The sequence below is a fragment of the Syngnathus typhle genome, linkage group LG5 (genome assembly GCF_033458585.1).
Source record: "Syngnathus typhle isolate RoL2023-S1 ecotype Sweden linkage group LG5, RoL_Styp_1.0, whole genome shotgun sequence".
NCBI lineage: Eukaryota > Metazoa > Chordata > Actinopteri > Syngnathiformes > Syngnathidae > Syngnathus > Syngnathus typhle.
The window spans coordinates 6,938,483-6,963,780 of record NC_083742.1 but is presented as its reverse complement, the minus strand read 5'-3'; the positions used below and the strand labels follow the sequence as shown (position 1 = coordinate 6,963,780).

Genomic DNA, 25,298 nt, shown 5'->3' with positions numbered 1-25,298 from the left:
TTTCATTAAACTTTCATTACTTGTCATTTTTGTCAAATTCAAATTATTTCTGTGACTACTGTTTGATTTGTATTTACTGGCAGGTTACCAACAATATATATTGTATATATATAACATGCAAATATATATAAAATATAAAATACATACAAAATAAACAAATAACAGAAAAATATATAAATAATAGAGACAAAAATGCAAGATCAAGTTTTTTTACCTTATAAATTGGATTTATTTTCAAAAGTGAGATGTTATAATATTCAACTTTTTAAATGTTTGTTTTTAAAAATATTGTGCTCTCTTTCAGTATTTAAAAATACATACAACATAAATAAATAAGAACAGAAAAATAAATAAATAATAGTCAAAAATGCAAGATAATGTTTTTTTACCTTATGAATTGAATTTATTTTCAAAAGTGAGATGTTATAATATTCCACTTTTGAAATGTTTGTTTCTAAAATATTGTGCTCTCTTTCAATTTTTTCTTGTGACCTTTTGATATAGGCTCGATTTAGTACAAAATGTGGTGGGCCACCAAAGAAAACCACTCAAATGGATGCCATTGATAGTGTCATGTTGCTTGGGCTCAATTCCCCTCGGTGACACTGTGAAGGCAAAATACTGAGTGAATCCTTACCATCATTCCATGAGACTTTCTGGTGACCAGTCAAGGGTGTAGTCCACCTTTCATCCAGAATTAGGATCCAGCTCCCCATCACCGTGAATGAAAACTGGTTAAGAACTATTTAAAAAAAAGAAAGCAATGTTGGGCACATTTACACAATTGCATGGATTTTGTTCATTCAAACTCCTACAATATCTTGATCAGTGTTGTTTGGTGGTTATTTATGGATTCTTATAGTTTTGTGGGCTTAATCAGTCCTGAGCAGGCAACACTGGTGTGAGGCAATAGCTTGCCGGTTTGAGTGACAGACACCAATTAGGAAAAGTCAACTGAATGGGGAGATAAGACTTCTTGCAACTTATCTCCCCCTCCCACTGCACATGAACGGACCCCCTCCTAAACCCCTGTCACCATGACAAACCCAAATGCTTGATGGTTTACTAAAAAGTCCAATGAAGGACAGTTACATGAGGTATCTTTAAGTCCCAAGTTTAAAGACTATCAGGTATACTTATTCTTAGCTACCTCGGTTTTATGGGTTTCCCATTTTCAAGGTTTAAGTTTGACCAATTCTGCAGCAGTTGGGTAATATTTTCTGGCACGCTGTAATAAATGACCACACTGTGAGAATTTGTCTGTTATCAACTTCCACACGAGGAGTGTGCATGATGACATGATTGTATCAATTGTGAAATGTAACTGAATGTGTCAGAATATCGTAGCAGATGAAACCACAAAACCAACAGCTATAAAAATACCGCTGGCAATTTTGAATTTTCTCAACCTTATCTCGGTTCCGCAGTGACATAGTAAGGGCGCTCTCTATACGAAGATTCAAAATGAAAGAAGAAGTGAAAACGAGGAGGATAACTTTCACATGAAATAAGGTCAGAGCAAGGCGACATTAAATAGAAGATGGGCAAGAAAAGCACGACTGCGCTCATGATTTTTCTTTTTGGTGTGGCTTCAGGTGAGCAGACTAATAGAAAATCGTTGTTTTTGAGGATTGACGTTCAGTACAAAGTAATGCGCTCCATTCAAGAAAGAAAGCGAGTGATGGATGTTCTTTCCCCTGTCAGCTGCCGCAAACACTCTGGATGTGTGTGCGAGCTGCCACATTAACGCCACATGTGATGACAAACTTGATGACTCGGGAAAAGTTTGCAACTGCAAGTATGGTTTTGTAGGAAATGGAAGAAGCTTTTGTCAAGGTAGGAAATATGCATTATGAAAAATATTTCTTATAGTTTCTAGTTTGGTTGCCTCGCAAAGATTTCTATTGGCTTATATGATTTTAAATAATGTTGAATTTTATGATAAGTAATCATGCAGTGTCAGAATGTACATTTAAACAAGAGCAAATACTGTAGTGCAAACAAACATGGAGTCAAGTCCATTTTTAAATGTTCATTCCAATCACTTAATGAGTTTTACATATGAATATTCCGATAAGCTAAAAATTAAATTGTAAAAAGTCTATATTGTTTTCAACTTTTATTTGTATTTTTGACATCCAGTGTACAGTACCAAATGTATGATATTGAATTATTTTAGCATATTCATACCATATTTGTAAATCTGAAATCAGTGTCTTGTGGGGAAAAAAGAAGACAATCATGAGGTTCTGGGGAACAAAAATAAGAGTTTTTTGACAGTTTGATGCATTTAAATTCTATTTGATCAAAATGAAGCTTCATGACATCAGTGAAGTCATTTTAGCTGATTAATCTCACTAATTGTGCAGTTGTAATGACTACTGATGAACATTATGGTTTTATTCCATCTAGATAAAGATGAGTGTCAGATAGGAGCCACTAAGATCTGTGGGCAGCACACAAAATGCCACAATACATACGGTAGCTACTACTGCACCTGTGTGGCGGGATACATGGCTTCCAATAACATGCCAGTCTTCATTCCAAATGATGGAACCCATTGCCGGGGTAAGTTCACTGCCAAAAAACAGGAAGTGAACATGCGTGAGATGCTTGCTTACTATTGGCAGACATAGATGAGTGCAACGTGGTGGGCATTTGTGGAGAAGGAGGTCAGTGCTGGAACCTGGATGGAAGTTTTGACTGCAGCTGTCAGCTGGGATATCAAGTCCGCAATGGGACAGAACACTTTCACCCTCACAAAGACAAGGCTTTCTGTCAAGGTCAAATTGCAGTTTTCAAACAATTCCTGTAAAGTGTCAATTATGATTTTCCCTACTATGGCTTTGGTCTCCCAATTCAGTGGTGGACTGTGGTCTGCCAACATCGCAGGAGGACACGATACTGCTGTCAGCAACAGGGACGACATTTGGCAGCGTGGCTACATTTGAGTGTGGCGAGGGCTTTCGTTGGAGGAACGGAAGGAATACCTCGCTGTGTGGGGCTGACGGACTTTGGCGTGGGCTCAACATGAGCTGTGAAGGTAACAAAAGGCGAGGGGAAGACCCAACCCTCTTCTCTATGTTGATACAAACTCCACAATTAACTCATCATCAATTCATCCAGTTATGATCATTTCCAATGATCTTCTGTACATTAGACAGTGAGATCCATTGTCCATGATATTGGATTATGGAATATAATGGATACGCTTTGATTTAATCAGTTAACTTTAATGGCGATTGCATGCCGCTACTATCGTGCCTCAGTGATTGATTGAGTGATTGATTATGGCTTTCCTCCCACCTTCGCTCACTCACACATGCTATGAAATACGAGTTCCAGGGTGGGCACTGCATGAGTTTCTGTATGAACTCGGGCTATCACAACTTTGGAATTGAGTGTGGTCACCATGTTTCAATGTGTGTAGCAGGTGAGGCATAGGGCAGGCGCTCAAAATCTGGCACCAATTCTATTATCTTTGATTCTGTATTTAGGTAGGTCACAAACCTACTCCTGACTGCACCACTAAGCAAAACTAGAAATTATCATGAGTTCACCATCCCATCACACCTTGCAAAGAGGATTCAGACAAGATGTACTTTATTGTGTTAAAGTCTGGAGCCACTGCTAAATGGTTTTTTTTCTCCCCACAGAAGTCATTTTTATTTGCAGCATATGATTTTTACCGTTTGAGGATTGGCCAATTTGATTAAAAAAAAAAAAAAATGACAGACACAATTTGGCAATAGTTCAGCCCTGGAAAAGTCCAAATGGGTACGGTAAATCGAACACATTAATGTGTTTCGACATTCACAATTAAAAATATGCTTTTTCTGCAAGTGTAAGTCCTTGAAGGCCATTTCTCTGTATCGCTTTGGCGCCGCCCAGTGGCATCTCGCTGCTGAGAGTTTCAAGTTGAGGTCCTTTATTTCATCTAAATGCTGGTTTAAATTTGAGACAAAAGTAGTCCTCTTCCGCTATCTTGTGGGACCTCTATACAAAATTACGGCATGTTATGTTTCTAAATGTATTACAATTGTGCGTAACAGTGTGTAACTTCCCTGAATCTTCCAAGAGATATCGTGTGGAAAACCCCATACAGTGCCACACACTGGACATGTGTGGAATGGCACTTCCACCCCTGGAAGCATGGTAAACTACTATTGTAATCAAGGATATATTCACATTGAGGGCAGTGCAGTATCACTGTGCTCATCTACTGGTACATGGACGAAGCCAAATATTTCATGCAAAGGTAATGACAGATATTTGGTCTTCTACTCTGATGTTGGCACACAGAAGTGATGTCACGATCAAGTAACATCATTGTCCATCTCTGTAGAAGTTGACTGTGGCTCTCCTCCTGACATCTCTCATTCACTCCTGTTATGGGATCACATCTCCACTGTGGGCTCTCAGGTTGCTTATCAGTGTCAATCTGGATATTACAGTGTTGGAGAAATAAATCAAACAGTATGTACTGACACTGGGAAATGGGACAAGCCCTCTCTGCACTGTCAAGGTGAAAATGTTGCAGAAAGTGATTCCTAATCTAAATTAAGACATAATTCCTATGTCTGTTTTGGCTTAATCCCTGATATGTCATGATTTGCCATCTGTTTTGTTATAGAAATAAGATGTCAGGAGCCTGTTTTGAAACCGCACAGTAAAAGGCTGTGGAATGGCACATCACATGTTGGCAGTATGGTTATTTACCAATGTGATGAAGGATATGACACAAGGAGTGTGAGGAACTTCTCAATATGTGGACAGAACGGACTGTGGGAAGAAATTGATCTTTGGTGTGAAGGTGCAACGTTTGAAGATCAGATTGTATTTGCTCAATCTATACAAATATTTATTAGTGTTGAGTTTTGTGAGTTTAACAATGATAGAATGGCGCAATTAAGTACTGTTTAGTTTATGGCAGGGGTGTCAAACTCGTTTTTTTCACGGGTCGCATTATAGTCATAGCTTCTTTCGGAGGGCCATTATGACTGTCAACCCAAATAAATGTATGAGAACCTCATATTATATACAGTTAAAGCAACAAAACAAACTGTCAAATAACTGGTTTTCAGATCAGACGAGTAAAATCTGGTCAAATATTCACAAAAAAAGATATTATTAAAAGTGAAGACAATTTGTAATTCTAGTAATGACACACGATTTTAATGCACAATTTGTCTTTGCAGGCCACTTAAAATTATGAGGTGGGCCGTATTTGGCCCCCGGGCCTTGAGTTTGACACCTGTGGTTTATGGTATTTATGTCCGAGTTTTTTTTTTTTGTTTTTTTTAGACATGAGGGTTGAAGCTTGTTGCCTGATCTGCTTTTGTCTCATTAATCCATGTCTTTGTGCAGAAATAACATGTGGGCCCCCACAAACCCTCCCCCATACTAACCTCCTGTGGAATGGTTCCGTTAGTCCTGGCAGCGTTGCGCTATATGAATGTATGGAAGGATATTACCAGGAGAATGGAGATAATATTTCCACATGTCTAACATCAGGCGAGTGGGCGAATGTATCATTAAATTGCAAAGGTATAATAGAATTAAAAAATTGGAAAACACTTTTCATTATGATTTTCCAGCCTAAAACAATCACTGCATAGAACTTTACTGTGTTCCTGTTCTTGCACACATAGATGCAATATGTATGTGGCCCAGATTGTTTTGCTGCACCGTGTATTTAATAAGCGCCATTGTTTTCCCAGCAAAATGTGGTCCAATCCCCATCCTTGCCCACTCAGAGGTTGTATTGCGTAACATAAGTGTAGTGATCCATCGCTGTGCGAACGGCTACCACAGCTGGAGGGGCAGCAATGTCTCCACATGCAGCAGTTCTGGTGTGTGGCGGATCGCTACGCTCAAATGCATAGGTGAGCCGTTTCTCTACTAAGGGAAGGGAGCTGACAAAATTCTGCAAATATAGTAAAAATGTATTTGTGCTCACAGAAACCAAGCCACCCATCCATCACCTATTTGTTTCAAATGAAAAATGTCTGAAATGGAGAGCAGAGAAGTATGACGAAGACACAGAAACGTACAAGGTAATGCCAAACCAATTTAGACCCTCCTGATCATCTGGTAATCTCAGATTAACATAGGCATTCATCACCACAATGTAAATTTAAAACTATGACCTCTACCATTGCCAAAACAAATCAATTCTTACCTTTAACTCTCAGGTGAGCTACATAGGATCCAGAGACTATGAGAGGGCGTTTTTTGAAAAAAGGAAAAGGTTTCTGAGTTCTAAGGCAGACTGGCCGGAGGTCTGTCTCAGCCTGCTTCCAGCCACAAACTACAGCATCTCTATCACTGCACTGTCTGTCGGATTCATGGCCACCATCACTATTAATACCAGTTTAACAGGTAGCGCTTACCTTACCTGTAATTCATGTCCATCGCGCTCCATACACACACTAGTCTTGTGACTTGGATTGTTTAAAGCAGGGTTTTTTTTCTACTGGTTTTGTCCAAGGGACCACCATTATAACCACGAAGCAACTCGGGAATAACTGCTTTAGTGGAATACTATATTATTAATTTTGTTAATATTAATTATTAGTATTAATTATTAATATATATTATATATGTATATATTAATATATATCATTAAATTGTATTAATATTAATTATCAATATTAATTATTAATATATTATATAATATAATAATTAATATTAATAAAATTAGTAGTTAGAAATTAAAACTATTAATATTATTATTAATATATATTTATATATATATAATATATATTTATATTGCACCAAAGGAGGATAGCCATATACAGGCTATTTATTTGCATCTGTATGTCTATTTTGGGATTCTCAGCTACATTTGACATCATTTGGATGGGTAAATGATTCACAAATTTAGCTGGAAAATGAATCAAGTCTAAATAATAAATTCATTTAATTTTTAGAAATGTTACAATTATTTTCCATTTTCAATTTTGCGGACCATCTGCAATACCGCCACCAACCGCTAGAGGGCCACTGACCAGCGGTTGACAATCACTGGTTTAAAGGGACAAATGTAGTGCTTTTCAGTGGTCAATTATTAGAATGCAACAACCTAAGTTCGAAGCGGCCTCAGAGGGACCACCCTCAAGCCTACCGCCAATTTCTTCAGCAGCGTTGCAAAGAAAATGTCATCACAAATGACTTCTAGTATTCCCTCAAATGAAGAAGTGATTACATTTATCCACTTGAGGGTGTCGATTCTGCTTCTGTTTGTGGAGACTCTAGTGCACGACTGCCTCTCTACATTTAAAAGGAATAAAAGGAGCAGCTTTGATTAGCCATGATTGAACTTTGCAGCGATCACTCCCACAGCAGTGCAATCCTCCTTCTGGAAGATCCTATGGCCTGCACTCGTCTACTAAATTATCAGCATCCGATCTATACATTGAGTTATCAGTTTGGAACTGGAATTGCTGTACTGGTGTTTAGCGATTTTTAATGGATTGGATTGGTCCTTATAATATTCATACACATGGCACCATTTGACAGGACCTGCAGTACCAGATGTCCATTACAGAGAATATGAGACTCCTGTACCAACTCTGAAGCTTCACAGATCACCCAGTACTCTTGACCCAATAAGGTAAAAAAAAAAAAAACAGCAGGGAGACCTGAGCTACAGATGGATGGATGGATGGATGGATGGATGGATGGATGGATGGATGGATGGATGGATGGATGGATGGATGGATGGATGGATGGATGGATGGATGGACGGATGGACGGATAGACAGATAGATAGATAAATAGATAGATAGATAGATAGATAGATAGATAGATAGATAGATAGATAGACAGACAGACAGACAGACAGACAGACAGACAGACAGACAGACAGACAGACAGACAGACAGACAGACAGACAGACAGACAGACAGATAGATAGATAGATAGATAGATAGATAGATAGATAGATAGATAGATAGATAGATAGATAGATAGATAGATAGATAGATAGATAGATAGATAGATAGATAGATAGATAGATAGATAGATAGATAGATAGATAGATAGATAGATAGATAGATAGATAGATAGATAGATAGATAGATAGATAGATAGATAGATAGATAGATAGATAGATAGATAGATAGATAGATAGATAGATAGATAGATAGATAGATAGATAGATAGATAGATAGATAGATAGATAGATAGATAAGAGTAGGCACACAAGAAAGATCAAAATATCAGATATCCTTAGATAAGTAAATAAATAAATAAATGAATAAATAAAGAAATAGCCATTAAAAATCACCCCCCCAATAATTAACATATTGTCAAATTAACATTATTCTTTTTTTCTTTTAAAGAAATACATAAAAACGACCTTGTGCTAGATCTCATTAGGTTATGTAAGCAGTAATATTGGATCTGGTCTGTGAACATGCAGTATAATTGATAAATGTCTAATACGATACAGATGTTGTCATTCTTTGCATTTGACAGTTTTTACCAAGTGTTCGTACTTCCTATCGAAGGAGTTATGGTGTTTGACTGTTCCTCGCCTGTGGATGGAGAGAAAAGTGGTTCCTCACAGGGACACATCGCAGCTGAAATGCGTAGTAGAGATGTTGGAACAGAGTTTAATTTCACTGTGGGAGACGGTCACTATTATGGTGGCTTTTTCAATGCGCCCCTCGAGAAAGGCAGAAACTACTACATCATCTTACGTGCTGTCAGTCAGTGGAAAAAGGTGAATGCAAAACAGTACAAAAATAAAATCAGGGACTTGAGGACTGAGCATTGTTTCATTTTCTGTGTTGTAGGATTCAAAAAGTTCCTGTGTCCCCTGGGCTAAAGTTACAGGTACTTTGGCAAAATATGGCAATGAAGACATTTAACATCATTTTTTTTCTAGTAAATTATTCCTGCCTGCCCTTCAATAATTGCAAAAAAGATCTGAATTGAATTTTATTCAAATCAATCCAAACTGTTATGTCCTCTGCCACTATTACTGTCATCGAAAGACTCAAAGTGTGTCTTCAGTACGGAAGCACCTAAATACACCATGATAGCTATATTAGCAGTAGTAAGTTTAATTGTTTTAAATAACTCTTATACTAGTGTTTGGTGCCCATAAGAGTTTGTTGCAATGGAACCACATGTTTAGCATGTTCCATTTTTTATAGGCACATCCTACATTGTGAAGATTTTCTCGTTGTGTGCTGCTGCCTCAGTAGGAGTAATCGCTTTAGCAGTTTTGCTTGGATACACCTACATTTGGTAAGGATGGTGAAAGATGTTTTCAGGTTATGCAAGCTTTTCTAGAATTATAACGCTAGAGTGTGTGTGTGCGTGTGTGTGTGTGTGTGTGCGTGCGTGTGCGTGTGTCTTGAGATGTTTTCAGGTTATGCAAGTATTTCTAGAATTATGACCTGTGTGTCATAATAGCACATTTCAAATTCTGGAATTCACTGAGTTGTAATTACATAAATTATGTGTTAGTTTTGATTGTTTTTTTGTGCCTGTTTGTTTTGCTGATCAACTTTTACTTTATTCCTTTCCAGGTTTTTCAAGAAAAAATGACTATAAATACTTCAATAAATGGAGTGCTATTCAGTATGTTGAAAACAAGAGAAAATATGTATTTTTTTTATTCGCTTGTAACATTGTATTGATGTTGCTTTTCATCCATGTTCGCATGCAAGGACGGTGGATTTCAACTGTTAATTGTCTATCGTAGAATTCAATGTCTGTCATGCACTTCTTTAATCTGTATATTTTAAATACGCATTTACCAGTGACAGTCTTAAGGTATTTTTTTGGAAAGGCATTTCATTTCATTGATGACGATTTAAATAAAGAAATCTTGGAGAGACAATGACAAGAGCTTACTGACGTGAAAATTATTGTATTAATATGCTAAATATGATCCAATTAAACTCTTAAGATGTGACTCCTGTCCAAAATCCAAAACAATCAAGAAATATGATACTAATAATAAAAGTAGCACGAAACGTGGTTTATGTTTTGACATTGTGTTTGTGGGTGATTATTAAAACAAAAAATCATTTTGGTAAATAGTGAAAACTATGTGCGCACCAAATGAATGAAATGCTATGCAGTTCTCCAATTGTTCTTTTGAAAAAGAAAACTACAATTAAACTCCAATGCAGAGGGAGGCGGTGTGACGTCGACGGAATTTGTTTGTGGGGGCTTCATCATAACAGAGACGACAGGCCAGGAAGAAGCTGCTCACTACTATTTGTTTACGAGGCGACAACCTAAAACAACACAGTGAGTGTTTTTAAATGATCAATGCAATTATAGCTAGCCAGCCACTAAGCCGTCTGTTGTGATGCTGAGGTATAGTGCAAGTAGCGCAAGAGGACAGGCAATCTTTCATTGTTAGCACGTAGCATCAGCTCGCGGTTTTCATGACGAATCACTTCATTCAACAAGCCAAATATTAGTCAGTGGGAAATAAAAAAAAATATTGTTTGAATAATGTCACATTGCCCACATGCCCAACTTCGTTAAAACGGCAATTATATAATACAAGAAATCTTTCTTAAGAACAAGTTATGTGGGTATAACCAGAACGTTATATTCAGGGCACATACATATGATTTGTTTAACAAATCGTCATTATATTTCAAAAATGTCCTTGATGTAATTTGATTCATCATAATCATTGCCGTAGTGCAATCGTTTTCGTGTAAACGGACTAATTTTAAATACTCATGTTCATTCGTATAACTCATGAGTAAAACAAAAACAAAACACATACAGTTTACACTAAAGTGGAAGTACAGCTACTTCTTTAGAAAAGTCAACTCCTTAACGCAAGTAAAAGTTGAAACAAAATGAACAACATGAAGATTAACTTTCAATAGGCTCTCGGTCAGAAAAATCTTGGCAGAATTTCACTTTCCCTCCCTCAATTTGTCTTTTTATCTTGTGCTGTCAACAAATAAGTTACAAGCCTATTTTTGACAAAGGAGTGGAAAGTACGCGAAAGGAATAAAGTTAAGTCATCAGAAAAATAAATACTCAAGTGCCGATACCTGAAAAATCTACTGTAACGCAGTAACAAAGTATTTGTGTCTATGATTTTCTAATTTTTGGAAAAAACAATTCCATCCTGAGAACTGTGTGTTCTCACGCTTGCTGAGTCACTGCTGTTGTTTCCATATACTTTACAGTACATCTTCATTCTACCTTTTACACATTTTATGTTACAACCTTATCCCAAAATGTAATATTTTCTCTGCAAAATGCTACCCATTCGATTTTGAAATGAGGCTGCTATGTGGATCACTCACTGTCACATGACACCTAATTTATTAAACACTGCGCTCTGAACTTTTTATTACATATAAAATAAATGATGGTGTTCATAATTATTATCATCAACAGGTGTATTGCCGCCGCCTGTAGCTCACTATGGCCCAGAACCAGGTGATCCTGCAGTTTCACTTTGCCACGTTTGGCGACTCCATGCTACAGAAGATGAACCTCCTTCGACACCAGCAACGCTTCTGTGACGTCACTGTACGCATCAACCAGCTTACAGTTCCCGGTCATAAAGTGGTTTTTGCCGCTGGTTCATCTTTCCTTCGAGACCAATTCATCCTTCAGCAGGACTCCAATGAAGTGCAGATCTCCATGATTCAGGAGGCAAAGGTTGGTCAGCAGCTGCTGCTGTCCTGCTACACGGGCCAACTTGAGTTTCCTGAACTAGAGCTGGTGAATTACCTGACAGTGGCCAGCTTCCTCCAAATGGGCCACATTGTTGAGCAGTGTACTCAAGCACTAAATAAATTCATCAAGCCACAAACTTCCCACAGGCTGGAAGATAGTGAGATAAGAAGGACAAGCAGGGAGCAAGCTTTGAAAGAACAAGAAAACTGCCCGGTGCAGACTGTCCACAAGGCGGAGCTCTTAGAGGATGATATCAGTACCGATGATGACGACGATGATGAAGAGGATGTCATTATACAACCCAAATCCCCTCCTCTGATTTCGGACGCACCGCCCAGGTGTGATGTGGAAGAGAGTGACATAAGCATAGTCAAGGTGGAGTCTATGGAGCCTACCTTTCCCAGCAGCTCTCCAGCTGCCCTGCGCTCACCCGAGCCCCAACATTCCCTCATCAATTCCACAGTAGACAGTCGAGGGAGCGAAATGATGGCGCCCCCTAGCTTGCCAGATGACCCCTCCAGTCCCTCTTCGCCTTCCAATCCTGCAGATAGACCCGGCGTTCACCAGAGGAGTTATGACAAACCCCTCCAGTGGTACCACCAGTGTCCCAAATGCAGCCGCGTCTTCCGGCAGCTGGAAAAATATGCCAACCACCTGAAGATGCACAAGCTCTTTATGTGCCTGCTGTGTGGCAAGACCTTCACGCAGAAGGGCAACCTGCATCGACACATGCGCGTCCACGCGGGCATCAAACCCTTCCAGTGTAAGATCTGTGGGAAGACCTTCACGCAAAAGTGCTCTTTACTGGATCACCTGAATCTGCACAGCGGGGACAAGCCTCACCGCTGTAACTACTGTGACATGATGTTCGCTCACAAGCCTGTTCTCCGCAAGCACCTCAAACAGATCCACGGCAAGAACAGCTTTGACAATGCGCACGAAGGTAACCTGCACGACGGTGGGCCTGAGGAGAATTACACCACCGCGCCCTTTTTCATTCACTCGAACAATTATAAGACCTAAAGGAAGCATACTATGGAAAATTGACTTTTTAATGTTTCTACACACATACAGTGCCTAGCGAAAGTATTCGGCCCCCTTGAACCTTTCAACATTTCGCGACATTTCAGGCTTCAAACAAAGATATAAAAGTTAAATTTTTTGTCAAGAATCGAATTGACAAAAAAATAAAATTTCCTTTATGTTTGAAGCCTGAAACGTGGCGAAATGTTGAAAGGTTCAAGGGGGCCGAATACTTTCGCAAGGCACGGTAGTTGATGCCTGTCCATCCATCAAGTGCGAAATTAAACAACCAAGTCAAATTGTATATTTTTTTTTTTTGCCAAATTCTAAAAATGTGTCTTTTAGCAACCTCTTGTGCACTTCTGCCGCTCTGTTATAAAACAGGGGTGCTAATAATAACCAACCAAGTCAAGGCTGGCTGACATTCCAGAAAGAACAAACCACTTTGACGTGGCACCAATCATCTCAAAGCCGACACAAAAGCAGACCTGTAGTATAAGCGCGGATTAGTATTCACTAATATTGTCTCCCCAGTATTGGCTGAAAAGTTAGTGATGTGATGTGAGATGTGAGGTATTTGTGTTTGACAATGTCAGGTGCTACCTTGCTACATTAACTGTTAAGATGATGAAATGCTGCCTCCATAAATGACCATGCAATGGAATCTCTCAAGCTGAGCCGTGATTGGTCCTTACCTTCCTGAGAAACTATGATAGCTTCTGTAAACAGCAACTGGCAAAATGGCCGTGCTCATAGATGGATATAACTAATGGATTTTGCTGCTTAATTGAAGTCCCATAAACAATATTAATCAGAATGCAGTGTTTAGACTGGTGAGGCTTACAGAACAGCATTATTGTCAAGCAATTTTTTGAGTTGACTCCCATTTTAAGAAAGAATTTGAGGAAGGAATTGAAAAGCAATCTTGTGTTGCATGCATGAAATCTGCAAGTTAAAATAAAAGAATTGGGTAATAATTAAAGTACGAAAACAATTTGTAAAGATGAAGTGACCAATGAAGAGAATTTGTTTTCTGCTGGTTAAGTTTCTCTGCCACCTATCAACTCTGCATTTGTACATCTACCACCATTTTGGACAGCTGTATACTAATAAACTCAAAACACATTCAAAATGCATTTGTATTCACCCAATGTGCATTGGATCATGTAACACTACTTTCCAAAAAAAAAAAAAAAAAGACAGCTGATGCGAAATGTTGGTCATGTTTCAAAACTTGTATTATTGCACTTAAAGTAGCAGGTACGCTTTGCACATTATAAATATTCATGGTATTATTATTTTCCCTGCCGTTTCACTTCTTAATATCTGAAGGGGGAGGCAGTTACTTCTGTGACGATCTTAAGAATTACATATCGTTTTAATTATGGTTATCATCCGTTACCCTCTTGAAAATATTTTGACTCCCCCTTTCCAAAAAATATACCAATAACATCTGCTAATATCAACAACATCCTTAGTAGTTAGACAGATTATTCAATTCTAACCCTGAACTGAAATTATTGAACATTACAATCAGTAAGTGATTCAGTTTTTTGTGTTTTCTGGAAAAACTGGAAAAATATTTCAGGCCATTATCTTTAGTGACAGGTCATCAGTTATCCTGTTCATGTAACTTGCTATAGATAACGTAAAATGTACTTCACGCTGGAGCATTGTGACGGCCATAAAGCTTGTCAAACAGGCGCTGAACTGTAGGTGGGGAGAGAAAACTGGCAATTTTGCAGTACCGCTCCAATGACAATTGATGAAATATCACTTTTGGAACACCCTTTAACTTGTCCAAGTGATGCAGTATGATTTGGGTTGCTGTGTTGCTTATATTAGCTTTAGTTGTTGTTGGTTTTTTCCATTGGTTTTTTATTTAAAGTTTTAAGAATGTCATTTTCCATATATATTAGACTGTTGTCAAAGTACAGCTTGTTGTCTCCAACTGTGATAGCCTTTATGCCAAAAATTTGGATAACTTTATTTTTTATCAAAAACTCAAGGCCAGTGATGTGATTTTCATGATTACAAAATGACTGAAACTTCCAAAAGGGATGCTGCTGACTTTACATCTCTTCAAGAAAGACTGATTTAACCTAATTGTGTACGTCTCAGTGCTTGCTGAACTTGGCTTCATTATAGGGAATAACTGGTTGATGTCACTTTATCACTGTGGACTTCTTTCATCATATTGTACATGCATTCATTCTGCACTTGCTCGGCATTGAAACAAATTAAACTGAACAGAAAACCCTAAACATATCAGTATGTTATATATACTCTTTATGTATAAGTAGCATTTTCTGTGTACAAGTATGCTGAGACAATAAATACCAGGCGCTGCTTTGTTCGATTTGAAGAGTTGACAGTTCTCTCTTCTTTTGTAAAAAAAAAAAAAAAAAAGCTTCGCCCAAAACATTTGTAATAAACATTAAAATACTGTACTTGAAACACTGTTATTACTGTAGTTACAGTACAATGTCATTTCTTCTACACATTGTTCATGTAGACTCCAATTGTTGTTCAATAAAATGGCAATAAATATTTAAATATTTAGTTGATTGACTGATGGTTTTATATTCATAGCTGCCCCCCCCCCCCTAAATACTATAATATATATATATATAAACTTTATTACAGGCTCTTGGCCCACAGGGTAGAAAACAAACATCACATATATTAAAATAAATAAAAGTACATAATAATTTGGGAATAATTTAAGTGAAGCCTTGTCCTGCCAGACCTGGAGGCCTTGTCTTTACGAGTTTATGACTTTCCTTTTATCTAGGTTCTTCCTCTTTAGTGACAGCGATGTCTTTTGATCCCTGTCAGCCATATGTCTCCTTCCTGTCCTTTTGTTATGTGTGTGTTTTTGTTCTTGTAAGAGGACTTCACTAACAATGAGCAGAGCTTATTTGCATAGGCCAAGTGTTCTTATTTGGTTCAAAGAACTTCATTCCTTTTATCTTACTGTAGGTTTGGTTCATAGATTGTTGTTGGTCAGAACTGTTTTTCTTTGTTAAGCGTTATGTACAGTTTGAAGTAGTTGCGTACTACAAGTTATCCCATATTTACTCAATGTTTGTTTAAAGAACTGCATACCAGTTACCTTACATTTACTTAATGTGTGTTGAAGTGTTTAGGACAAGTGTTTAGGACAAGTTACTTATTATTATTGTGTGTTAATTTACCAAGTCTAGCAAAGGTTTAGTTGCATTGTTCCACAGGAAAGCGGCAATTCAAGTTATCTGATCTCACTCGAGGACGAGTCAGCCAACCATGGGAGAAGAACAGCTGGTTGAGGAAAGAGGACAAATTCTGCGGGGGTCACGGGCCGACAATGAAGTGCTAATTCACACCACACTACATTCCTTAGCTAATCAGCGTTGCTACAGACACAATCTCCCCTCCCTTTAGTGTAGCAACGCCTCTGTAACCAGGGCAACCAAAACATTAAAAAGAGGAGCACGTGAAGTTAGGACTCAGAATTGATGGAGATTGTAACTGAGTTTCCTCTCTCTATTGTTCACCTCGCGAGTAAACCTGTTCTGGTTCTTTTCTCCTCTTCCTTCCAGCGTGTGGTTTAATGTCTGATGGTACTTAGACGTGACAAATAATAATAAATAATGACTCATGGTTTATTAGACCGATGCTTCCCAATCAAGGTGTGGTGTAACATTTTATCTGGGGCGCCACTGGAATTTACTTAATCTGTCCAAAAATACACTGGTCAACAGGAAATTTTAATCCCATATGGATGTGTCCCCAAAAGTAAAAGTGCGCTTCCGCTAGATGTCAGTATGTGCTATGTTGTTGCTTGTGATCCCCCACAAATACACCATAGAAGAAGAAAAAAGGAGAAAAGGAAAAAAAGAGCTACGGCAAGTCGGAGAAAAATCACTCGATTAAGGGACCGTCATTTCTATTTAGTTCCAATTTGTATATGTTCGTCACATACATGCGTTTGCGTGTTCATTTCTCAATTATCAGCGTGAGTACATAAATTAACTTTGGTGGTTGAATACGCAGTAATTCTGCGACCACACTGCTAGCCTGGCAAGCTAACGGTAAATTTAAGAGTTTTTCTCGACAAAAACTCCAGAATGAGAAATCCAACAGTTAGTTAACCCATCTTGGTTTGTGAAAACTAGTCGGCGGATCGTGCAGACAGATCGTGAGACACGACTGCAGAATGACAGGTGAGTGACACCTCCATGTCAACAACAACCTAAGTGTGGAACGACTAGCACTGGGGCAGTGTACTGTGGTCAGGCCAGCCTCCACTTGAAGACGAACTCAGGTCAGCTTCCACTTCGATTTTAATCATGTGTATTACAGTAATACGCCGCCAGCGAGCGGCCTTGGCTACCTTCAAAATAAAAGCTACACAAAGAATAAAATAGCTTCTTTGCGGTCTGTCAACCAGTTCATCTAGGGAGAATGCAAACTCACTCAGAAATGCGCACAGAAACGTGCTGAACTTCCAGGGGACAGTAGACCAACCCAGATCCCCGACCAAAGTACTTTGCTATTGCTATTCTAAATAAAACTCCTTGGAATTCTGCAAGTTCAAGAAGGGTGAAGGCAATCGGGTCGGCGGTCTCTGCCGATTAGGTGTCTCTTATTTATTTTTGGGGCAGATGGCAACCCTAGCACCACGTTGTCAATAAATTCAAGACATTTGTCTTGTTTTGTTTTCCCCAGATGATGCCCTCCTACTGGATGTGCCTGTCATTCAGCAGCTGTACCACTGGGACTGTGGTTTAGCTTGCGCCAGGATGGTACTCAAGTAAGCATTAGATGCCATCATTTTCTGCTTGTCCCTTACAAGTGGAAACCAACATCGCATCTTAACAAATCTTTTGATTGGGATTGAAAATCAGCCATATCTGATGTTTTCTGTGTGCTAAACAGCAGGGTAACATCTGCATAATAAAAAGAGCTGATTACAAATACTGTGTTGGATGAGTCACTTCCAAATGTAATAAATATTAATTCCTGGCTTTTACATTAGGTTACTGTAATATATTACAGCCTCTCTGAATTATATTTAGAATTCTTAGTATGATGTCAAATGATTGCAAACGATCACATTAAGCATACTCTCCATGAAATGTGTTATTTTTGTAGACAGTTTAAAAAATCAGATGCTAAAAAAAAACATCATGCACTTCTACAACATGCCTAGCGATGATCATAAACACTGAAAGCAACCCAAAATGCAAGATTCCTGCAAGCACGCACAAAGATCGTTTTGAGAACCAGATGGTTGAGCTTGTGTATTTTTGGCCTGTTAGGTACCTGCACCCCATCAGTGATGAGCAGTTTCAGAGAGCCTGCTGGGACCTGAAAATGACTGAGAGCGTGTGGACGATTGACCTGGCCTACCTCATGTGCCATCTAGGGATCAAGCATTGTTTTTGCACACAGACGCTGGGCGTCGATAAGGGCTTTAGGAATCAGGTGCCGTTCTTCACATGGGGATTCAATTCAATTAACTCACTGCCAGCCCAGTTAAAAGTAGACCTTTGACATCTGTACGCATCAATGGCATTGATTGAATAAAAAAAAAATTGCATTTGCAGTCATTCATTGATCTGACTTGTAATGTTTCTCTTCGTTGCAGTCCTTTTATAAGAAGCATTTTGATGCTGAAGAAGATCGCGTGAATGAGCTTTTCCTTAAAGCAGAGAGCAAAGGTGTGGTTGTGAAGAAATGGTATGTAACTTCCAGTATTTATACAAAAAATGCAAACCGATGTTTAGGTTTCATCTTGAAGCTCCACACACAAAAAAAAGAGTAATTTTGGATTGTTGTGCCCACAGCTCCGTGTCCATTCAGGAAATCGAGTCTCATCTAGAAGAGCGCCATGTTGCTATCGTGCTCATCAACGCTGTCATCCTCACTTGCGAACTCTGCTCTGCACCTGTCAAATATTGCTGCTTCCTTCCTGTGGGCCAGAAGTGTTTCTGCCGGAAACCAGAGTATCAAGGGCATTTTGTAGTGCTGCGAGGCTTCAACAGGACCACCGGCTGCATCTTGTACAATAACCCTGCATATTCTGACCGTGAGTGATGGATATTTCAATTCAGGAATTAAAACCATTTGTGGCCTTAAGAGCATATGTGGCGTACATTTTACATTGTGTTTTTGTGCGCATGTGAATGTAGGGGTGTGCTGCACCACTGTCAGTAACTTTGAGGAGGCACGTCGGAGCTATGGGACAGATGAAGACATTCTCTTCATCTTTAAAGCAAGCTGATGTGGATTTGACTTCACCGTGGACTTGTTCAGCAGGTCCCCATCCTGCTTTGGCCCCATCTCCTCGCCTCCCCCCATTGGTGCTAATGAGTCTAGCTGCTCGTAAGAAAAAGACTTCAACACTTGGATTTTCTCTTTTACAACCAACACCACTCAGCCTGTTTGGGAAGTACTCAACAGGCGATGCTCAATTGTTTTTAATTATGCTTTATTTTTTTACATGAGTAGATCATTTTACTGAGAATATATTAGGATTTTTGAATGTCTGGATTTTTTAAGAAAACTTCTAACAGACGGTATTGTGGTTAATGCTGACCTAGTTTAGTATTATTCACAAAGTGGTGTGCACATCATTCAGGTCTTGGGGATTTCTTTTATTCCTATTTTTGTGTTTTTAAATCACCAGTATTATCTGAAGTCCAAACTCAACTTTTGTCATTTTGTTCACATTTTTATTGCGACAAAGAAACTAGTTGGGCTTTGAAAGTCTCAGGAAATTAAAATAGCCTTACAAAGATCAAAAGCAGTTTTGAAGGATGCTGTCGGCGGGCTATTCATTTAACAATGTTTATAAATTCTTGTAGTTGTGATTTGCAGTGCTGATGTAAAACTGCACTTCATCATAAGACAAATTGTTATTCTAATATTTTGTCTATTTTTTTAATCTAAAAAACACCTCATTAGTAGTATAAACTCAAACTGAGCATTCATTTGTGATTAGCATTGAAAGTATTTCTCGTCACACATGTATAGGAGACCATAAAAATGCATTGATCGATAATCTTGCGACGGAAATTCAGCTGTCCTCAATGCGGTGTCCTCTGAGTGTATATTATGAACCAATCTCAGATTTTATTCCTCCTTAAGGGAAACTAGATTTCATGAAATGATCCAAAACAGAAGCTGCCATTAAGAAGAACGTGCTTGAAGATCCGTAACTTACCTGTGTTGTTCATGTTTTCTGTTAAGCTTCAGTAGAAGGTTTCTGTTTTGTGGAAACAAATCAGCTGGAGCATGCTTAGATTTTTTGCATTGCCATTTTCTTGCGAATGTCATTGCACTACACTTTTCACGCACAATTATGTTGTTTAAATTAAACATTTAATCCTACACTTGTGATGCTTGTGATTTTTAAGAGAACATATGTTGTGTTAGGGTTTGCAGAATATCTTCATCGTATGATTATGTTGGAATGTAACCTGTAATAATTTAACTAGCTTGTCCTGTCTAGACAAAAGTAGTTGACCAAAGTGATAAGATCTTTTCAACTGATTGACTAGACGCAGAGGAAGCAATCAAAGTTGCTTTGTTTACAGAAAGTCGTAAAAGGCCCCCTGCTATGCTTTGATCAGCAGGGGAGCGTCTTCACCCTATCCTGTGTGTTCCCACACCCCCACTTTCAACCCCACTCTGTTTCTCTCAATAAATAAGCACCTGACGAGGCCTGAGTCAGACTTCATTCGACCATCGCTGTAAGCACAGCGACGAGTGAACTCTCCGCCTGCAGGTGTCTAAAACGACTAACTTGTCTCCAGTGTGGTTCTTGCAAAATAAGTTAGAGTGAGCACCACCCTAACATGTTGTGATTGTAATTATAAGTCCCAGATATGAAAATAACGGACCACGGACATAAAACTATTTTATGTGCATCCGATGTCAGGCTTGTCTTATACTTTGAGAAAATATATTTTTGTCAAGTCAGAAATGGGCGCTTTTTCAGTTTCTTAATGTCCTCTGGAAAAAAAATTAAAAACGGGTAAAGGTTTTGCTATGGTTGGCCACAATGTAATGACCATGGAACAATTTTGGTCCTAAATCGAGAATATCTTAAATGGATTTTTAGATTTCTCTTTTCATTTATTCCTTCACTATTTGTGGTTGGAAGTCATGTCTGACGGCATTGGTAAGAGCCTCAGCATACTCAGGGTAACGCCCAGTCATCTACAGAAAAAAATAAATAAAAATTAATATCAGAGGATGACTTCCAGAAGTTTACAATAAACTTGTTTCTATATAACCACTTTGTGTCAATTTAAAAACAGAAACATCTTAAAAGAAGCTCTGTGATTATCCACAGATAATTTACCTTGAAACTCCATTTGTCACTAATTTGACGGTTCAGATTGAGGTCCATTTCAACTACCAATAGTCCATCACGAGTTCGAGAAAGCCCCGGGGTGCGGCTTCCATCAGGGGCGGCCACATAACTCGATCCATAGAAGTGGCCAAAGTCATGGCGAGCTGCAGACACCATCGATGCTTTTATTGAGGTTAAAAAAAAAGCTAAATTCTTTTGAAAAGACCTCAGCATTGCATTTATGTTGTGAGTGATAAAGACCGAGTATGTTTCGGACTTCATTCTTAGGTTGAGAAAGAGTGAAATAGTAAATAAATTGAAATGCCAGTCAAATCCTACCTTTTTGTCCGTCACCAGATGTAAATTCACTTTTGAAATGCTCCTGCATGAATTATAAGGTGTATTATTGATCATGCGCTAACTACAAACAGTAATATGGAGCAAATCACATCAAATACAAAAGTTAAAGAAAAGTGGACAGGTGACTTGACTTACTGTCCCAACTCGATTAATTGCACAGGTAAAACAGTGGTTTGCTACGGCTGCATTCCTGGCCTCAATAGGCCACATGGGTTCGCTAGAAAAAGAATAGAAATAAATATTTATTGATGGCAAATGAAGCTTCAAAATTGATTCAAGAATTTTTTTTTTTTTACTAGTCTGGATGGCAATCATTGCTCAACATTGAGCTGAAAGTACACTGCCTTGCCATTTCGTAAACCCTTATATTTAAACCAACAATGCCCGAAAGAGGGGTCAAAAATATAACTGGTTTGTGGATTAAATTTGAAGCTTCATTTTCCCATCACTGAAAAAAAGCATACTAGAATAGCGGCATGCACCCTTCCATCCATTCACCCATTCGTAGTGTCTCTTGTGTAAAATATTGTATTCATGGATATACAAATAAATCCAAAAATCCTCTTCTTAAGTAGAACTTTCCATCAGTGCTTACCTTAGGGCACCAACGGTAGCAGAAGGGTTAAAGATGATCTCAGCTCCATTCATACTGTACATGAACCAGTTGAGGGGGTGATGGCGCCCGTAGCAGATATTAATGGCTATCTTCCCAAATTGTGTCTGGAACACTGTGTGGCCAGTGTCACCTTCCATATAATATGTCGACTGAGAGCAAAGGAAAAAGACCGTCTCAGGAAAAATGGACCATTTGATTGAAAAGAAATGGCATTCTGACCTCGTTAAAGTCTCCAATTCTCGGGATATGATTCTTCCTGCTCTTCCCCAGCACATTTCCAGAGTTGGATATCACCACCGCCGTGTTCCACAGAGTGTTGTGCATCTCGTCCCGCTCCAAAATTGGAGAAACGATTACCATGTTGTATTTTTTGGCCAGCTAGCGAGAGAATCACAATATCATTCATTTTGCTCATGCATGGGCAACATCACTAAATAGCGCTTCCACTGGGTCTTTTCGTTCATAGAGCCTCGAACTGTTCACGTTTCAATTTCACTGATTGATGAATCAAATTAGGAGTCCCAATACTTTTGGCCCTATCTGTGTGCTCACCTTCTGGCAGAAACGTGTGGTATTTCCATTCTCGGCAGATTCTGCAAATTCCGTCCATGGTTCTTTCTCACGGGTGCAGAAAGCAAACGGCATGGCTGCAATCAGCAACATGCAGGTTAGTCAGAAATGTTTTTTCCAATTACAAAATCATATTCACACTTACTCCACGTTTCCTGAAAGCAGACAATGTTCACACCGCACTTGGCCGCTACTTCCACTATTTGCCCGATCCGGTTGTGCATAGCATTGACCTGTTGGCAAGGACCAGTTTAGTGTACATTCCGGGAAATATGTTTTTTCCCATTTGTTCTGTTACCTGGTCCAGGATGGGCGCATCTGTGGGTAGGACAATGTGCTGTTGAATCAGTCCCACTCGAATCCTTCTGGGCAGCCTCAGCTGTTCTTCAGTTGCCTCAAAGCTATAGCCTTTCAGCTCAAAGTCACCTTGCCGTGCAGCCTCCAGGGCGTCCGAGGGGAGCTCCAACATCCTGTATGTTGATGACATTTCTCATTGGAAACTCACTATGCAACTGTAACATAGTCATCTTTATGATAACAAGACAAATGCAACATTACAGTGATTGGGTTAGGAACCCGTGAACGTATTCTCATACTGATTCTAAAAGGTCATGTTTTCCCTGATATGTTGCTTAGAATTTTTGCATCATACAGCAAGGATGTCCAACTACTATTAGAGAGACATCTAAAATATCACAACAACTTTGTGGTATTTAAAGATATCTTACGAATTGGCTTCCTTTATGGTGTACAGAGAGTAATTCTAAAAGACAACTTTATTTTGAGCCAATACTGAGTGGGATAGATATTCTTGGAAATATTGCTAACGTTTAAGCTTCACTACGGACATTTCATGTCTGCCTTGTGCATAATAAACTGTTGAATCTAGCGGAAATGGGTGAAGGTCACGCTGCAGCACAACAATCCAACTGAGCAAAGTCCACTTCACTCATCTGAATAAATAGCTGACCACAAACAGAAGAGGAGGAAAAAAAACAAGTAAACCAAGAAAATGACGGCAGCAAACTTTTTTAACTCACTTGGTCTCCTTGCCAAATAAGATGCGTTTAACCTCTTTCAGCTCATCTTTTGGGATGTAAGTCTCCAAAGTGGTCTCCAACGATTCAAATTGGCCTGCAGACATTTTTGCGGCTCAGTCAGTTGTCAAATGTCAGTTTCTGCTAGTTTATGTAACATTGCCAGTACTGCGTCACATTGACTCTTCCCACTTCTGTTTGCTAAAGTTGCTTATTAACTGACTTGGAGAGTCTCTTAGTTCATATGCAGTAACAATCATTGGAATATGTCAAAATTGGCCCTGCAAAGTTTCAACGAGTGAAAAAATTATTCCGATTTTGTTATCGCTCCTGCATGTTATGCAATTCAAATGATTGATCTTGCGCTGGGTTTTAGAACAGAAATTACAGTTGAGATGATTCAGCCAGCACAAACAAACTGAACAGACTATTTAACTTTTAATGATTAACGTGTAGCAGTGATTCACAGAAGGCAAATTATGGATGGTTCATCAAGAAAAACTGTATCCAAACGCACTTTTGGTTACCTTGGTTTTTGTTAGAATAATTAGTTTTGCTGAAGCGCTGGTCGGCCTGAAACCGGAGGTCACATATCTTCGCTCAAGCCAACATATCTGCCAGCCAGCCTTAGGGAGTTCTTATACTCCCTTCCTTTTCTTATCTGTGAGAGGCCCTCACTACTTATGAACAGAACACCTTTGTTCTTTGTTAGTTCAAGAGAAGTTCTTTCTCTTTTAATTGTTTTTGTCCAAGACATTTTTTTAGTTATCCCATATTTACTCAATGTTTGTTTAAGTAGACTTCATGCAAGTTATCTCACATCTACTTAACGTTTGTTGGAGTGTATGCACGAGAAGTATCTGATTATTTACTTATTAATATTATTGTGTGAAAAGTAGCAAGAAAGTCTAGAGCATTGTTTTACAGAGACACGGCCTCCAGGTTTGGAGATTGCAACCACCTGAGAACAGATTCTGCATTCCTGGGGTCACGGATCGGCCAAGGCCATGCGGCCTCGCACCTCACAACATTATTAGCTAGCTAAACAGCGTTGCTACAGTCACGCTCTCCCTTCCCTTTAGTGTAGCAACGCCTCTTGTAACCAGGGCAACCCAAAATAAAAAGAGGAGATAGCGGTGGGGGAAGTCTAGAATTGGTGGAGGACTGTTAACTGGGCCTTCTACCTAATTCTCCTCATGAGCAAAAGGAATACTGGTTGTCTTCTCCTCTTTGTTTCCAGCATGTAAATTAATGTCTGATGGTGCTTAGACCTGACAGTTTTATTCAAGCAAAAGAAAGAGCTCTACGCACCTCTTTGTAGAGACGTCCTGGGCACGTAGCGTGTTGACAGCCATCTTGGTTCGGCCACCTGCTAGTTTTAAGATGGCTTTTCTTGGTCAGATGTTGACAAATAGGCATTACTCTCAATTTTCCAGAGTCGAAACTGATGAAAAGTAAATAAATCCATCCGACAGCTCACTCTTGGCTTGCCTTTTTGTTGTGTTTTCCCCTCCTACCCTATGGTCCCCTCCTAATTAGAAAGAAAATAATAAAAAACAGATTTCAACTCATAAGCAAGCATTCTGGCGTGTTACTAAATAGTAAGTGGTGGGTCCAAGGGACGACCCAGTTAATGATTTGACGTCAATACATTTCTCAAACCTTGCAA

The 25,298-nt window shown here is 38.9% G+C and overlaps 4 protein-coding genes across 12 annotated transcripts; 3 read left to right on the top strand and 1 right to left on the bottom strand.

The window, feature by feature from the left end:
* The first annotated feature begins 1,299 nt into the window (after positions 1-1,299).
* On the top strand, positions 1,300-9,862 carry susd1 (sushi domain containing 1). 7 transcript variants are annotated; one of them, XM_061279552.1, is made up of 17 exons: positions 1,300-1,595; positions 1,705-1,836; positions 2,413-2,568; positions 2,631-2,783; positions 2,864-3,043; positions 4,079-4,258; positions 4,346-4,525; positions 4,634-4,813; positions 5,368-5,547; positions 5,721-5,885; positions 5,962-6,056; positions 6,195-6,381; positions 7,522-7,615; positions 8,482-8,728; positions 8,802-8,841; positions 9,165-9,258; positions 9,383-9,536. In XM_061279552.1, the coding sequence occupies exons 1-17, from the start codon at positions 1,541-1,543 to the stop codon at positions 9,399-9,401; spliced, it is 2,337 nt and encodes a 778-aa protein (XP_061135536.1). In that variant the 5' UTR covers positions 1,300-1,540; the 3' UTR covers positions 9,402-9,536. The 7 variants fall into 7 exon arrangements, with proteins under 7 accessions (XP_061135536.1, XP_061135539.1, XP_061135537.1 ...); XM_061279553.1 differs by lacking the exon at positions 9,383-9,536 and adding an exon at positions 9,543-9,862 and having other exon boundaries at positions 1,301-1,595; positions 5,368-5,514; XM_061279551.1 differs by lacking the exon at positions 9,383-9,536 and adding an exon at positions 9,543-9,862 and having other exon boundaries at positions 1,301-1,595.
* Positions 9,863-10,158: 296 nt separating this feature from the next.
* On the top strand, positions 10,159-14,110 carry zbtb26 (zinc finger and BTB domain containing 26). Its single transcript, XM_061279571.1, has 2 exons — positions 10,159-10,272; positions 11,395-14,110. Exon 2 carries the CDS (start codon positions 11,422-11,424, stop codon positions 12,700-12,702), a length of 1,281 nt encoding a protein of 426 aa, XP_061135555.1. The 5' UTR covers positions 10,159-10,272; positions 11,395-11,421; the 3' UTR covers positions 12,703-14,110.
* A 2,439-nt stretch (positions 14,111-16,549) lies between these two features.
* gucd1 (guanylyl cyclase domain containing 1) lies at positions 16,550-20,079 on the top strand. 2 transcript variants are annotated; one of them, XM_061279580.1, is made up of 6 exons: positions 16,550-16,907; positions 17,413-17,497; positions 18,006-18,171; positions 18,335-18,426; positions 18,534-18,775; positions 18,879-20,079. In XM_061279580.1, the coding sequence occupies exons 1-6, from the start codon at positions 16,901-16,903 to the stop codon at positions 18,968-18,970; spliced, it is 684 nt and encodes a 227-aa protein (XP_061135564.1). In that variant the 5' UTR covers positions 16,550-16,900; the 3' UTR covers positions 18,971-20,079. The 2 variants fall into 2 exon arrangements, with proteins under 2 accessions (XP_061135564.1, XP_061135565.1); XM_061279581.1 differs by having other exon boundaries at positions 16,550-17,008.
* On the bottom strand, positions 20,008-25,142 carry upb1 (ureidopropionase, beta). 2 transcript variants are annotated; one of them, XM_061279574.1, is made up of 11 exons: positions 24,941-25,142; positions 23,633-23,726; positions 22,891-23,062; positions 22,738-22,825; positions 22,575-22,669; positions 22,242-22,400; positions 22,002-22,171; positions 21,542-21,623; positions 21,386-21,428; positions 21,056-21,210; positions 20,008-20,910 (listed from the first exon to the last, which is right to left on the bottom strand). In XM_061279574.1, the coding sequence occupies exons 3-11, from the start codon at positions 23,059-23,061 to the stop codon at positions 20,827-20,829; spliced, it is 1,047 nt and encodes a 348-aa protein (XP_061135558.1). In that variant the 5' UTR covers position 23,062; positions 23,633-23,726; positions 24,941-25,142; the 3' UTR covers positions 20,008-20,826. The 2 variants fall into 2 exon arrangements, with proteins under 2 accessions (XP_061135558.1, XP_061135557.1); XM_061279573.1 differs by lacking the exon at positions 24,941-25,142 and having other exon boundaries at positions 23,633-23,789.
* Positions 25,143-25,298: the final 156 nt, after the last annotated feature.